Raw genomic sequence first — 17455 nt, forward strand, 5'->3', positions numbered from 1 at the left:
CTTTCAGGCAAAAGGCTCTTGGGTAAAACAGCAACATTTGATGCTGTACTGAGTTGTCAAAAGATAAGCATATGTTCTACTGGATTAAAAATATGCATGAATCATTGGTGCCACATACAGCTTAGCGTGGTGCAGAAATGCTAAAAAATGCAAATCAACACCAGTGGCCTTTTCAGGATACTGTTTGTGTTTGTCAGTTTAAACAGAGTCATTGAATGTGGCTGTAGGAGAGGAAACGTGTGTCTGTCAATCGGTCGTTCCACCCCATTGGGACTATGCTCAAACATTCTAACAATTAGGCCATGTTCTTTGTAAAAGTGTTAATATTTGCACCTTATTAAAGCTCTAACTATAACTGCATGCTCAACATCTCATCTTTTTTTCCAGATCTTTGCCCCATGATGATCCTTGATCATTCCGTTACTTTTCTGCCTCCATGACACATATTTTGTTTTTGACTGCAAGATATCAACAACGACTGAATAGATTTAAAAACAAAGTTCAAAACTGATGAAATGCCCATCAGCCTCAGTTGCACTTCATGTTGCTCATTAGCACATTTTAGACTGATAAACTCGAGTAACACGCAAACATTGAGTGGTGCACAAACATGTCCTAAAACCCAGAATTAACAATACCAATATTTCAGCACTTCCGGTTCCCTTGTCTCAAAGTCAATGGTTTTTTGTGTTAGAAGCATGAAATAAGGTCTGTGGTTTACACAAGCTGAAGAAATGTAAACGTACATAATATATGTCAGTAAATACTCCACTCGATAAAATGCAAAGCTTCTATGTGTCTTAAAAATAGTGGTTGCTAACAAGTGTCTAAAACAACATCATCCCACCAACACGAGACAACCTTCAGGTTAGTGGTGGTGATGCGTTAGCTTTTTACTTCTGGCATTTGCATTTACTCTTCAAAATCATAGAGTTGTGTTAATATGTGGAGATTTCCTTCTGAACAAAAGGTGTTAAGTATCATGAATGTGTATTTGCCACAGAGCATAACACACTGAAATCCAATCGGGAAATTCCATTGCATTTTGTCAAGGGAGCCCTTTGCGATGCTCACTTCCAGGTCGGACTACACAAATATGTCATCGCTGCACCACTCTATTAGCATTTAGCTCACGGCCTCGCAGAGGCTGGGAACATTTTAAATCAGTGATACATTAACTTAAGTGAAATCAATGACTATGAGAGAAAAAATAAGGCTGTTCGCTGCCCAGCTTCAAAATGAGACCTTGAAACACTTGTGAAAAGCCATTTCAACCTCTATTTAACCAAGAGTTGAAAGCAACTTACACCGGTGCAGTTAGAGACAAAATCACATTCTTTTCATTCTTACCTCAAATTCTATATGGTTGCAAACTGCAAAACCAGTTCTACTGTAGGCTATACATACTGCTTACTGCCTACTAAATACACAATTTAATATGCCACTACCAGCAGACTATTCACACGGAAGTGTCCTCATCACATGACTGTGCCATTCACAACGTTTGAGGACTACGATGACATATCACACTGACATAACACTAACTGTGGTAGTTATATGACCAGTGTTTCGGCCAGACCAGGGCTGAGAGGGCGTCCACCCGAGAGAGAGTCACGTGACTTGAATTGAGCCATCCCTTATAGTAGATAATATCCCTTTACGTTAGTGATGGGAATTACGGCTCTTTTTAGTGAGCCGGATCATTTGGCTCGGCGCACTAACAAGAAGAGCCGGCTCTTTTTACCACAGTTTACCACGGAGCCTCAGTTTCGCCGCTGCGAGGCTCCGGCACTCGCAGTTCACGCGCGCATCCTCCACCGCTCATCGTGTCCAAAGCGTGCACGTTCCATTGTTGTCCGAGCTGAATAAGGCCGTCAAATGACGGCAAGACGCCCCCCTGGCGGAAACACTGTATATGACCAAAAGCACTTCATATACTTCATAATGCTTTACAACAGTAATCACGACACATTAAAAAGCATTTTAAATTGACTTAGTAAGATCAAGTAGGCTACCATATAACATCAGAATGGCTCACTGGCATTTATTTTTGTGCAAGGATCAGAAATTGACCAATTATATACAGTTGCAGTAATTGAAATTAGAAATTATTCAGGGTGATCTCCATTTTTAGTCAATTGTTTACATTTTTCTTAGGGGAATGTAAACAATTGTGAAATGTAAATGTCCATCATTGTTTATCATGAAAATCTTTTTCTGGAGTTGAATAAATAGATTATTTTTAATAAACTCTGTGTGATTTTCAGCTTTAAACCAAACAATGACCTCCTATGGTTACATCCAGTGTTTAATGTTTTAAATCTGCCTAAATAAAGCATTATAATTAATTAGAACATTCATTATAACGCTTCAGCTCCTGCCTTTTTTCACACACAGGTAGTGTACAGCTTATTTAAGCTTGTGAGCTGGCAGCTACCCATTATATTTATGCAGGGGCTGGTGAGAGCCGTTAGACCTCAACCAGATGGACCAGTGAACCAAAATAATGAGCTGACGGTGGCTGAGGGCTGCATGGAGCTGCAGACTCTGGCAGTACTTTTCAGAGGTGCTGGCAGTGCAAGTCATCTTTTCACCTTACTGGGAGCCATTCGATTCAAAGTTAATATCAGAATGTCACATAATAGAGATGAACGTTTTCCAGCTGGCTAGTTTGAAGTGTTACGTCACAGAACAGCCGCACCAGCTTTAATAACCACCGTGCAGCAAATGGAAACATGTTTTTGAAATAAAACGTTACTGCACATGCATTTGCTTTTTATACATTTAGTATGCTAATAACATGTGTGGTGCATAATTGTTTCATTAAAAAAGGTCACTTTACATACAGACATGGTACTTTTGTAACCAATTCTGGAGCATACTGCTATTTGTACAAATTACATTGATAGGAAAAAGGAAAGCTACATTTTACACACTTAAGATATGGAAGTATCTAAGAAGTATCTCTGACAACTAAACGGAAATTGCAACACAATAAGCAGATGTAAATGTGATCCCTTACAAAGTCTATTTTTCAAAAGCTTTCAAATGAAACATCTGGTGGCTGGCCCAAAAGGAATTGTGAGACAGCAAATGGAGGTTTAATTGATCAAACGTGTAGGTGAAAGAAAAACACTTATAGCAATGGAGGAAATGCTACTTTAACAACAGCTAAAAGGTGCTTCTTGGTGCAGTTCTTTTACAGAATTGTGCACACCTTAAGTGCAACAGCACAACAGTTTCATGCCTGAATGGTGCTGAATCCTCTCCTGAGGCATACCAGACATGTTAGTATTGATCAGGTTATTTCTCTTTAAAAGAAGAAATACAATCACGTAAATTGTTTTTCTCTGCCACTGCGAATTACACTGTTACATTTAAAGCAACAGGAAGTGTTAGAACTGATATAGAAATACCCATTTTGAAATTGAACTCTTTAATGTTAAAATAGACGACAAATAGTTTCATTCTGTGTGAAAGATATTCTCTAATATGGAACACAAGCGCAATATGTTTTCTGGCCCCGTTTATGTTTTGTTTTATAGACCTATTTGTCTTTGGCTTTAGGACTCTAGTGCAAAGAGGTTGCTGCAATATTGTTTAGCAGAACCACTTTTCAAAATTGGCAAGTCCGTTGGCAGAGAGCTGCAGAATCTCAGCAGAGCTCTTAAGTCAAGAATGTAGCGCTCTGCAGAAGGAAGCGTGGACGCTTCTTCATCCCATTTTATACATTTCTAGCTAGTTAGTAAGTTTCATAAAAATGTTTCTCTGAAAATAATGTAATGTAATAGGATCTAGCTTTACTGTATACAAAGAAAGGTACATGTACTGTATACACAGTATAATGCTTATACAGAAACGTTATCTAGACTAGGTCCATCAGCATTCAAACGCCAAGCAGCAAGGCCTGCCAGACCATCATGTAATTTCAGTGTTTGTTTTCACAAGCAAATCAACAATGCACTTGTTTGAAGAAGTTAATGGAAAGTATGGAAAATAAACACAATATTATATAGAGGGATCTGCCACAGCTGATAGTGAACTTTCTAAAATGTGCCAATTTACTCTACAATGCTAAAATATAACTTTATTTTAAGGTTATTTGATGCTTCTACTCAACCATAATTCAGAAGCAAAAATGTTTTGCTCTACTAGAGCTTCATATTAGGATTAATATTGCAAGATATTGTCCACAAATCATCTATCATGAATGTTTTAAAGGTTAAGATAAACTTTGCACAGCAGTAAAAAAATAGCTGCAACATTAAAATGAAGACAACAGTGATTATGTGTTATGAAATGGGCCATTGTGCATAGTGACCAAAGTTACTTTTACTTTTTGTAAGTGCATTTTGACGTTAATTGAAGGGCATTTAGATGTCACAGAGTCACTTACAGTATTTACAATGCGATATGACTACTTTTACTTAAAGAGGAAATAATGTTATAGTAATATTGAACTTAATTTAATATAGTTTTAGCGTCATGTCGAACTACGTCATATACCACATTAACTTTCGGGCTGTTAGCATGCAGACACTTACTTTTAGCCGAGAAGCTTGTTGCTGTGCCTTTCCGAAGAGGGTTCCTGGTGCGATATTGCCGGTTGCCGTTTCAGGAGCTTTGTTAATCAGCAGCGTCCTTCTGGATACTTTGTAAAATAATTCCATCATGATAACTCGAACATTAAATGTCTTTTTTTAAACCATTGTTCCGTGTTGAAAACAGTTCTAGCTGTTATTAGCTTTAGCTGTCTATTAGCAACTACGGATTTCGATGATTGAGTCTGTCGACCAATCACAGCAGTCTGTGTTTCTGACTTTTTGACCAATCACAGGCTGCAGTCCTGATTGTGTGAAAGCTCTCAAAAGACGTTTCTCAATACTCTAATTTCCCCTCCTCGACTCCTCGACTCCTCGACTCCTCGGTCCTCCGGTAGTGGCTCGGTGACTCGCTGAAATGGATTTCAGCGCGCCATGTTAAAGGACATCTAATTTCTCTAAATGCACATCGAGGACCGAGCATCGAGCATCGAGGAGGCTCTGATGGGTCCTCCACGGCTCCTCCGCGGATGCATTTCCGGGAACGGTGGAGGCGTTACGCACGGCCGGACTTATCTCAGCCAATGAGAGCTCTGCATGCATCCCCTGGATATATCCAGTCTCTGATTGTGTTACGTTATTATGAGAGTGCTCTCATACTTATTTGATTCTGAAATTGTATATATTTATATAAATATATGTGTGTGTATACAGTATGTCCGCATATGTAGCCTGTTATTGTCTCATTATACCGCACTTTCAATGTCAGTCCTCCGCTCGCATCTCCTGTGGGCGGCACTAAGTCTTTAGGATAGGAGTCGAGGAGGGGAAATTTGAGTATTGAGAAACCTCTAAAGTGTTGCCCAATGGAAAATAAAAAACTTGATAATAAAAAAATAACTTTATTTGAGAGTACTATATAATATAACTTCTATATCTTAAGAGAATATTGCCCTGATTTAGCACTTCAACTTCCTCTTAATGTTTCATACATCTCCCTTTGGTGCCATGAAAGGCTCAAACAGCACTGTTTTTACAGCACAGCGCTGTATGAGTAACTTTGATGAGTACAATTTGAGGATGTGTGAAGATGTTTGGCCATTTCCTGAATACTACATCTCTGTATGCATGCATTGTTGTAATTTCTAGTTTAGATAAAACCTACTTACTGTTTCCTTCAGAAGGCCATGAGGCTGTCACCTGCTATACCACTTTTCCCTCAAGCATCATGTGCAATAATGCCTTTTCAATTTCAGAATTATTTCTTCTTTGCTTCATTTTAATTAAAACACTTCCAAAGTATTTTCAGCCCAAAAGGTGATATAACAACCTTTGCTTGGCTTGTTGCTCAATATACAGTTTATATGTTTCTCTTATGCCATTTCTTCCCCAAAACTCTCTAAATCGCATATTCCCCTTGCACTGATAATTTATGAAGTTTTCAGTGAAACCGTCCAGAAGGTTTTGTTTCTGTTCTTGGCTTTTTATATTCATGTGCCTGTGTGTGCATGTGGACATGGACATTTTGAATTTGCCTCACGCTTCATTGCAGCCTTTCGTCATGTCATTGTTTTACTCCGAAACCTTTTATGAGGCTCAGATTGTTTGGGGATTTGGAGACCATCAGCACAATTGACAAAGGCATAATGAATGTTTTTCTATTTTCTCCACTCTCGTGGTTAGTTTGCAGTCTTAAAAAAGGTTTGGATGCACTGAATCTGTACGTCTCAGCAGATTACACATAATTCATAAAGGGAGGTTTAGCATTCTAAATTAAACAAAGCTCTGGAAAAATGAACAGATTTACAGACAAACAAACAGTGAGTAAATTCCCATTTATTTTTACATTTCAAAATGATTCCGTTAAAAAACTTGTTTTATGCTGCACATTTAATCTTAAGAAGCAGGCAAGAGGGACAGATAAAAGGGAAATGTGACATCAACTAGAACTTATAGTGCATTAATCATAATATGAATAACAGATTTGTTTATGTAAAATTAGATACAGAAATGTGTGGCTGGGGTTTGCAGCAGGCATATTGACAACAAAATAGCATTAACCTTCAGATGTGAAATATGGATGATACTAGATGAAGGTCACAAAGATAAAGGGTACAAAATGTTTATAAGCTTTGACAATGTGCAGGAGAGTGGAACTCTATTGGGTGAGAGCCTAATCCAGAGTCACCTTATTCTATGGGTAGGAAAGGAGGAGTAGAAGTCCTCTGCAAAGGCTTCTGCTGGTCACTTGAAACACAGGCTTATGGCTATAAAACAGCACACAGGTTTTGTGGAGAGGTCTACACTTGCTGGATTTTCCTGGGCAGCCATTTGAACAGGGTCTTGCAAAGCTTTTTGCTTCTCACCTTTGACTTTGTTAAGTTCTTAATGATGACATTTCTGAGCAGGCTGAAGTTCAGGGGAGGGGAGGAGTGCGCGTTGAAAGCATTATTTCCTTTTGTCGAAAGGTTCAGAACTTCCAAGAAGCGTCTTTCCTGCTGCCTGAAGTCATACTCCACACTGGACAGACACAGATGCAGCCCAAAATTACTAAAACCCCCCAAAACAGAGGCTTGAAAACAACACAAAATGTATCTGCTCTTGCAAAAGAATGCATATGAATGCTCAGATTTGTCAAATCTATATTTCCAGCTTTTTTTTCCTATTATGTATCAAGCTTTAGTATTTACGGCTCACTTTGTGGGACTCGTGTGGGAGGATCTGCGCTTGTCAGATTTCAAAATGGGTGATTGGTTCAGGCAGGAAGGCATCCCCCAGCAGGGTGTCCTTTGTGTTTGAAGGTGCACACATTTTGTTCAAATTGCCTTATCTTCCATTTGGCCTTTAAGGACCAGATGGCAACACACAGCAGTCAGCAGATCAACTTATGTAATGTGTTTTTGTCATGCAAAAGCAGTTTTGGGAGTAAGTAGATCAGGAGGGATGTGTTGAATATTTCAAGATAAAGACCATTTTAGGTCTCGCTTTGTAGAGTGTGAGGTATTTTGTTTTCAGAAGATGATGGGAAGACTTAGATTTCCATAGCCGCCTTTCAAATACAGTATTTCTGGGACAATGCTCTGTAATGTTTTTTGTCTCAACTGATGCAACATTTCCACTAATGGGTGCAAACCAGCATCAAAGTTAGAATATGAGGGCTAAAAACTATTGCATGATATGTTTTCATGCATCACATCTTTAACAAAATGGACAAGGTATATATAAACGTCTGTCATTAGCTTTTTTTTATAGGGTTAGTAAAACAAAAGGACATTTTAACATTATTAAATAATTGCTGCAGGATGTGAATACAATACTTTTCAAGATAAGGCTACTTTAGGTAAATAGAGAGCTAAAATAAAATATGTATTTACATTTTTACACAATATAAAATGTTATGCAAATTAACAATGCCTTCATATCTTAAGTGAAGTGATCTTTGTAAATATTTGTTTAAAGTGCAAGCTGCTTTGGCATGACTTGTCCCTTTTTGCTAGTTTAAATTTCAGAGAGTGAATCCTTATCTCCATAAATCTGGATTGTGAATAGCTGGAGTCACATACGGTCAGTGTTTTAATTTGACAGTGTTCCGAAAAGGTTTATGATATGCCCAGAGGGGAAAAGTAATCTCCCTATGTATTCTGAGCGATGAAACAAATGAGCAGTACAGAGCTTTTCATTTAGTAAGCTGCCCATACAGTTAGTCATTCATTTTAAGTGAGGAGAAGTGGGCAGTCTGACAGAGAAGTGCTCGGTAACTGAAATGGCAAATGGCCTCGGCCTTGTTGAACCATGCCTTGAACACAAATGAACTTTGAATAAAACCCATCATTTTAAGTTGCCCTTTGATAGAAGTAAGGCATGGTCCCTCTGTTTTTACAGAGGGACATTCTTAAATATTGATTTATTTTTTGGGAGTATCCTTGTACAAATATCTCAAAAGAGATTGTTTCCGGCCCAACATTATTTTCTTGATCTTAATAAAGGTTGACTGGTCATAATCAACGCCAAGGCATAACACAATATCATACTATATATTCATAATTTTTTGCAACTATAGTTCTATTTTGGGCAAGAAACCTAATTTCTAGAGCTGCTCTTATCAGTTCAAACACTGCATGCAAGCAAAATGGTCATTTAACTATTATCTCACCTGTACACAATACAAGCAGTCTTCTGGCAGGTTAAGCAGTTGTTGAGGTCCTGTCCAGTGTTGAAGCATTGCCGACTAGGATAAAAGAAAGTAAACATAATTTCATACAATGAATAAGAGAAAACTCCCCCATTCCTTCAGATTCACAGCTTATTATTCTCACCACTCATCCTGTGTGTGTGATATTCTTCCAGACTGATGTTGGCAGCGATGGGCCGTATAACATGCATTATGTCAGACATCAGTTGGTTATTAGGAGCTGGTTATTCTGAAACATGACCTCGGAGTCAGTCACAACCTATTAGCAAACTACAGTGGATGAGAATGATTGACATAGACCCTTTAACTGCCAGCAACACCATTTGGTAGAGCACATTTCGCATCTTGATATCTTGTTGAAAAAAAAAAAAAAAAGTTGAACTCCATCTGATTCAGCCAGCTCTACCCTTTGGTTGACATGTTATGAACAAAACAACCTCTAGATGTCACTGTGGTTCAAACAGAATGCCCTTCAGCTAGCTTCAACTGAGAAAGTTGACAATACTAAAAATCACTGCTGAAGAAATCACTCTTTTTGGTCAACTTTTGTAAGGTAACCATATCATTTTTGACATATTTTAGTGGCAGGGCACTGACTGAACATAATTAGACAACTTAAAGCACAAAAAAAGTTTTAACAAGGGTGTAATTATTAAAAAAAAAAAAATGCTCAACCAATCGGTCGAATTGGCCTTTCATGGTAAGCTAGCAATATGACTTTTTCAGAGTTTCAGAGATGTTTTCCAATAAAATATGGTAAATAAATGGCTAGATTCATGGTAATATCACTAAATCTAGTACTGCCTTATGAGTCTCAGAGTGAAAGAGTGATAATAATTGATATAGCACCTTTCATGCATGGCATTCAGCCCAAAATTGCACACAGATGAGCAAGTTAGGCCAACACAGGATAATATGGACATGTGCTGTTAGGCCAGTGGTTTCCTGTTAGGCCAATTCAGAATATACAGTAAGATGAGCAAGTCTTTTTTTTATCATGAAAAACACTTTACATTACTTTTTTCCATTTTTTTTTCCAATTATAATTTATTATCTTTTATGAATATATCTGCTTGTATATATTGCTCATTTTCCATAAAAGAAAAATGTATTTGAGTTTTGTGTTTTATTTGAGTTTGATGCATACAAATACTGTACTGTATGATTGTTGAAAATGTACTTTAACATAGAAGGCCAGCTTGACCATTTGGTAGAGGCTCATAAAAACAAAACTGTGTGGTCAGTCAAAAAAAAAAAAATGTGTTTATGATTATTTATGGCCCATTTGATAAGAAAATGCAACATTTTTTTTTTCCATAAATTTTTTCTTGGTCCGGCAGTTAAAGGGATAAGAAAAAATTCATTCCTTCAGATTCACAGCTTATTATTCTCACCACTCATCCTGTGTGTGTGATATTCTTCCAGACTGATGTTGGCAGCGATGGGCCGTATAACATGCATTATGTCAGACATCAGTTGGTTATTAGGAGCTGGTTATTCTGAAACATGACCTCGGAGGCAGTCACAACCTATTAGCACACTACAGTGGATGAGAATGATTGACATAGACACATTGCCAGAAGGCAAATTTTAATTCTTGTTATTTGTCCCAGAAGAGTTATACGGCTAAATAAATCTCTCCGAGATATGCCCTCTCGAAATGCCCAAGTAGGTTTCTGTCACACTCATGCACACATTCGCAGGCCTGGTTGCAATCTCCAGTGTTAAGGCTTCACATCATGACACTATGATCCCAGCTTCATAACATATTAACAGTATGTTGGCCTTCAAAAGACGTTTGTTCAACTTCTTACATCCAAGTGTATCTAAGAAATAGTGCAAATAAGAATTGTTTAATCTTGTTGATCCATTATTTCAAAGGTGGATTCAATGTCAACAGAAAGTCAATGTTCATTTGCTGCATTTCAATTAATTCCTTAACCATCAACTTAATTAAAATTGGGAACAAAACTATTTTTTGACTGTGTTGCACATTTTTTAAAAAGGGGGTTTAAAGAAACTGAAATGTCTGATGAATCTGTCACCCAATTTACATTTTTCTGTTGTATATGGGTTGTTTTTACCATCACCAGTCAAGGCTTTATCAATTATTCAACGTTCTAGGCTCCATGACCAGTCATGTCAGTGTAAACTGTCAATAATTCTAAATTGTAATCCTTTTACATTGTTTTTGTCCTATTATTTACATAAAAACACAACAATCTGTTAAGGCTTAAAAATCTTTTATTTAGAAAAGCAGGACTTTGCAGCCCATAGAATGCTAAGAGCTAACAGGCTAATTGCTAACATCTTAGAGCTAACATTAACTAGCTTTCCTCTAGCCAATTATAAAACATATTTGTGTAAGCAATGCAGTATTGTCACAGTAGAGTAGACCTTTGCATTGACAAACCCGCCCCCCCACCCTCTGTTGTGTCGGGGTCATCTGAACCCGCCTTAAAGGCAACAATCAGAGTAACCAGTACTTTCTCCACTTAACTCTGGATGAATAAGCATGGCTACTGTACATGTCTTTTTACAAACACACACAAAAGTGTTTTTTCGATTGAAAATCAATACAGTTTACCAATGCATTGCAAGGCCACTGTGTGTATCCAGTAAATGCAAATGATGACTCACTGAAAAGTCAAAGATCAGCAAAGCAGGGCAGCTTTTGAAGTAATTCCCTTGACCAGATCTGGCAAGCAGCTACTTTATTGGAATGTGGAATTGAATGTGGAGTCTATTAATAATTTAGTCATATCTGACACTGCAGGGTTTGTATTATAGTTAAACTATACACTAAATGTTTGATAAGCATCATGTAATAATGCTGCTGTTAGCCTATATATAAAGCAATACATTACACTAGACTAGAGGAGTCATGCAGACACACACATCATCTTACCCACTGGTGGGAGTGTGGCAGGTCTCCAGGTCATGGATAATGTTAAGCAGAGTAGTGATCCTGTCCTTGTTGGCTGCCAGGCTGGCCTCCACAGTCTCGAGCCTCTGCTGTAGGGCTGCTGATTTGCAGCACTGTGGGGAAGGAGGCAGCAACAGGGCTGCAGCAGCTGTCTGCGAGTGAGCCAGGCTAGGTTCCTCTGGGCACGGCTGAGGGGGGGCAGTGCTACATTTTGAATCCACTCTGACGATCGCCTCTGCCTCGCAGGACGGGAGGCAGGAAATGGATGCCAAGAGCTTTGTTGATGACGGCAATATGGAATTGCATTCAGATCCTGTGCGCATAAAAAACTTTTCCTGTCTGTGAAAAGGGAATGGTGCAGTGAATGAAAGCTCTGGACTTTTGTGTGTTTGTGATAGGGATGAAGGCTCTGAATCAGAGGTTTGGAGAACTAAAGGTTTTGTAATTGCCTCGACATGTGCACCAGTGTGTTTCAGTGATGAGAAAGTGGTCTCACTGTTTGATTGTGCTTTGACAACTGGTTTTGAGGGATTGGAAAGTGTCCGTTCGTCGGCCTTATATTTAAGACTAATATTCGCATGCCTGACTGAGAATCCCGAGGAGAATTGTTCTGTTTTTGAATCCGTCTCCTGGGCGCTCTTTACTGGTGGGCATGTAGTGGATTGTCCCTCATGTTCAGTGTCTTTGTATTCTTGATGATGCGTGCACCTTTGTTGCCCTGTGTTTATGCAACCCCGGAGACAAGAGCTGCTTGACTTAATTAGGGAAATGTAATTCTGAAGGTCGGTGACCTGGGGCACATTTGAATTTTCATGGTCATTTGACTCATGCAAAACTAATTCATTGATTAGATTACGACTGAATTTATTTCCACGCGTATATGATTCAGTAGCCGGAATAATGGCTGATTTAGGAGTTGGGGTGCTTGCATCACTGACTTTGATGTGATCTTTTGACACGTTTAGCTGCTCGGATAATGCAACCGGAGTCATTGTTGAGTTGTTTTCCTGATTGGAAACAACACCACACACACAAGATTCATTCCCGCTTTGAAACCTGCTGTCTGTTGCTAGCGTGTGATCAGGTTGAGGCGCGTCACTTCGATTAAGAACGTTGGTGTGTTGTGTTGTGTCTGCTGATTGCAGCAAAGCTGTATCTGTGGCACGGACGTTACTTTGGTTTCTTGTCAATGTAGATGAAGAGGTGGAGACAGTGTGTGGTGAAGTTTTCAGATTGATTGAGGAGTACCTGAGGGCTTTAGTTTTTAATAGAGTGCCGTTGCATGTAGATGTAGAACTGGGTGCTGCACTTGAAGGCAACCTAACTCTTGATTCTTGGGGTTTTGTTTCACTAAATGTTGCGTTTACAGATCCTGTGGAAACATGAAGCGCAGGCTCGGACTTTGAGGCGTTACGTAGAATAGGTTGGATCTGTGTAGCCACAGATTTACTTTCAGTGCTGGTATGATCTGAACTAGAGGTGCGATTCAAAGCGTTCTGTGGGACAACAGTTCTGAGAATTGAATGTGACGCAGTTTTGTTTTGCAGGGAAAATCTACTTGAGTTCATCGCAGTGTCAATAAAAGATGCTTTTCCAGGTGAATTTTCCTCAAAGCTTGATAGTGTTTCTTCTTGAGGGGTATATGCAGAATTGCGAGAGAAACGTGGTGGACTTGCAGGGTCTAATGCATTGGCTACTTGTAATAAGACAGGTATTTTAGGGCTTATTCCCAGCCTATGAGTTGTATTTATTTCTACACTTACTATTTCATGTTGCGTATCAGCAAATTTAGCAGGTATACTTTCAGTGGACGCCAGTACAGTATTAAAGTTTGTGATTGATTTGCGCGTGTTGGTAGTAGATGTGTTTTCAAATTGAGAAGATGGTGACAAACCTTTTTTAGGCACATTATTTTGCGCCGAGTTGTTTTGTGGGTTTTCAAACTGCTTAGGATAAGTGTGTGTGTGTGGCTTGTTTGGTTTGGTAGCTGTTGCAAACTGCGGAGCCAGAGCGAGAGTTGTTGGTCGCGGGACTTTACCGCCTTGTGGCGATTTTGCTAAACATTTTATACTGGCTTCCTCTTTTCTTATTTCAATCGTTGCTTTAGTAAAAGTTATGGTTTTGGCATGGAGGATGGTTGTGGGTTGAGGAGACGTTGCATCAATTGCAGCACGTGTCTCTGAAAAAGTGTCCAAATTGCCTTTAGAGTGCACTGGGCATGCTGGGTGTGGGGTATTTCCATACTTTAGTTCTTCACTAAAATATAACATTTGTGGATTAACGAGTGTCCTGTTGTCTCTGTTTGTGATGCTCTCAGAGATTTCACAATGGCTAGGCTTAAAGTTTTTCTCCATATTGGGCATCTGGACATGCGTGGTAGGCAAGACGGAGGCTGACTTCGACTTCGGCTGTTTCTCTGCGAGACAAGTGCCAGTATTGGAGCTTTTCTCATTCTGTCTGCCACCGCAATGGCTGCATATTCTTTGTGGCATTCCAAAAGGTCGGGCAGCAGATAACAGCAGCTTCCCACACCGCTCTGCATGATGACCTTGCAGTCCGGTTGGGTCTCTTTCACGAGAGAGTGCACTGTTGACAGACTCTGCCTCATCGCTGTGAACACTAATTCCGCCGATCGCCTCTGAATCTACCACGCTGCCGTTGGTGTAGTGGTGAGCAGATTTTAATTTAGACCTGACGTTGGTTACATTCCCAGCAAAGTGTGGGTTGGTCTTGATTGCCCTGGCATAGCAATAAGTCCCACTACTGTTCCTCTGACTGCAGGCCACATCCTCAGAGGCCTCACCTCCTAGTGCTTTGAAAGTCACTTCTTTTTTGGTCTTGGATTCCCCACTTTTCTGTTTTAAAATAACCCTTTTCTCCTTGTCAGTCTTTGTTAGAAGTAATATCTCCTTGTACACCGTTTCCTTGGTGATGTAGCTCTTGGATGTTTGAGTAATGCTATCCAATGGCGTAGAGAGTGTATCAGTTAACTGTACACTTTGCTGGGTGAGTGGTCTGCTTACCCCCGGGGATGTCTGAACACCCACGCTGCACTGAGGTCCCCATGTGTGAAGCAGGGCTCTGTCTACTCCTGTTGTTCTCCAACCACGCACTCCAACCAGGGCAGGGACACCCAAAACTGGAACTGGAGTTGTCAGGTCAGCGGCTCTTCTCCCCATCCCTTGTTTGGCTGTCTCAAAAGTCTGGTAATTCAAGAGAACAGCGGTATTTCCACGCCATTACATCCGTCTAAAAAGTAAGAGAGGAACAAGTTTACAGTGGGAGGCATTTGAGATGGTGCCATGAGAGAAATCTATGAGAATGCAGGACAAGTTGAAACAATGCTTAGAGCTAGAACTGAGACGAGGGACAGCTTCAATGCCGCAGGAATCAAAGATAACTATTGCTGTCAGAAATGAAATGCAGACTTGAGATAAGCCAGAAAGAATCACGCTCTCAACTAAAAAACTCTCCCAACCTGGAGTGCCTACATAAGAAACAGAAATCTGTTAATGCTTATAAAAAGGTGGGCTTTGAAAATAAGTGTTTTATATTATATTACTCCTTGACAAATACTGCCTCCTTTTAGTGTCAAAAAGCACAAATTTATCGAATACAATTCAAAATGTTGCGGCTTTGTAAACTCTGTCTCCTCTCTAATGGGAATGTTTGTCATAGCAAGCAGCTTTCACTGTGTTGTCCTCCACATTCAGCTCACCTTGGAAAGAGGCCATAATGTATACACACATTGATGCTATAGACTTCATTAAGCTTTGTGTGCATTTAACTGGAACACCCTTTCACACGGCTGGCATTTGTGTGCGTGTGTGTGTCTATGCCACTCACAAATTCACATGTGCCAGTATTTTCTTGTGTGAGAGGTCATTTTAATAATTTACGCAACAGCAGTTCCGTAGTCACCAACGGGGCTTTAATGTGTGACTCTTTTTGTGCATATTAACAGGCAGTCTATCATTACACACTGAAAATGCAGTGTGAATGTTTGGGCTCGCGAACGGTGATTTATGACAACATTTTCATGCAAACACATTCTGACAAGGCTCCTCTCCACCCCCCTCAACAGCCTTCATACAGGGATGTCAGAATTGCAAAAAGGAGAACACTTTGAGATCTTTATCGGTACAGACTATTATTATTATTTTGGTTTTCGTGTCACCTAATGTTACTTACTGTACGCTCAGTCAAGTGACCTGTCTGTTGTCAGCACCGTTTAATGTGATAACTGTCCTGCCCTGTTAATGCACAATTAAATTCTCCTTTGCTGGGGTGAAATATATACATGCTCTTTCAGTGCCACACACTTTCTTCACATGATCAAGACTAAAGAAAACAGAACTGTTTCTCAGCACATTCCTACCAAACGTGTTTTTATTATTCTGTTAAGCAGGCTTACCTGAGTGTTTGTCTGATCCTGCTGCGAGTTTTCTTGAGTCCAAATGTCAGTAGCTACTTTTACGCCTTCTGTTTTATGTCCTCATTGATCCATCACATTTGGAAGGACTTTGTCTTCATACATCCAATCCCTTGGTGGTAGAAAACAAACTCATAGGAGTCTGCAGGCGGTCCTTCTGCAAAGCATCGATTCTTGATGAGCCCTCAATTCTGAACTAATCTACCTTTCATTGATCAGGCATAAAGCCACGCTGTGTCCTCATTGTATCCCCTTCTCCTCTTGTTTTGGTCCTGCTGCTCCATGCTCACTCCATAATCACAACACAGCAGAATGTTACTGTGAGCTGCCCTCCAACACTCTCTGTCCTACTATGCCTTGCCTTTTTGCCTCCTCCTCCACTCTCTCCCTCTCACTCCCCCTCTCTTTTTTCTGCCACTATCCTCCTCCCCAGCATTCATGTATCCTGTTCTACAGCTGGGTGGAGAAAGAAGAACAGAGCGAGGGAGAAAGAGAGGGAGAGAGAGGAAATGACTTGCATCAGTGGGGTAGGGACTGTGTGTAAATTACCATGCAGGTGAAAAAGCAAGGAAAGTCATTAACAATGATTTTAAAAGATTTCATTTTTACGACAACTCTATCCGGGTATTTTCTGCTACCAGGACATTATTATTATTGTCACATATGCTACATCAGGAAAGATTACTGTTTTCAGAACTTAATTAATTTAGTATTTTATACTTTATTGTGACTGCTAATTTACTTTTGTGTGGAGTCTGAGTGTGGCATCAGGGGCAGCAACTATTTTGCAATTACATTTTATTTCTGGCCAACATTGGTTTATGGTTTCATACACGTATATAGTGTTTGGTAGGTGTTGTTGTTTACACAAACACAAACTAAACTGGACATAGTCACATGATGTAACCTATTTTGGGGATAGCGTTTTTCCACTACAGTAAAAAAGTAAGGTATAGTAATTATTTAATAGGCTTCTATACAATCATCCTTCTTTTCGCAAGCAGTAGAGTCGCCCCCTGCTGGCAAGTAAACAGGGTTGAGGCACTACATTTACTTCAGATCCAGAGTTTGCCACTTGATTAAAAAAATCTGATTTTTCAGATTAAAACAAACATTATTTCATTGAATAAATATGTTGATATACTGTGTACACACTCACACACACACACACACACACACACACACACACACACACACACACACACACACACACACACACACACACACACACACACACACACACACACACACACACACACACACACACACACACACACACACACACACACACACACACACACACTTGATAATAGGGGCAAGATTAAATTAAGTCAAACACCTGAATTACTGTAGGCAATCTCTGT

At 39.6% G+C, this 17455-nt stretch overlaps 1 protein-coding gene across 2 annotated transcripts; it reads right to left on the minus strand.

Annotated features, from left to right (window-relative positions):
- Positions 1–6377: 6377 nt before the first annotated feature.
- LOC307020786 (uncharacterized protein) lies at positions 6378–16506 on the minus strand. 2 transcript variants are annotated; one of them, XM_079652355.1, is made up of 4 exons: positions 16074–16506; positions 11642–14862; positions 8695–8769; positions 6378–7061 (listed from the first exon to the last, which is right to left on the minus strand). In XM_079652355.1, exons 2-4 carry the CDS (start codon positions 14836–14838, stop codon positions 6842–6844), a joined length of 3492 nt encoding a protein of 1163 aa, XP_079508481.1. In that variant the 5' UTR covers positions 14839–14862; positions 16074–16506; the 3' UTR covers positions 6378–6841. The 2 variants fall into 2 exon arrangements, with proteins under 2 accessions (XP_079508481.1, XP_079508480.1); XM_079652354.1 differs by having other exon boundaries at positions 11642–14908.
- Positions 16507–17455: the final 949 nt, after the last annotated feature.

Source organism: Notothenia rossii (genome assembly GCF_949606895.1).
Source record: "Notothenia rossii genome assembly, chromosome: 9".
NCBI lineage: Eukaryota > Metazoa > Chordata > Actinopteri > Perciformes > Nototheniidae > Notothenia > Notothenia rossii.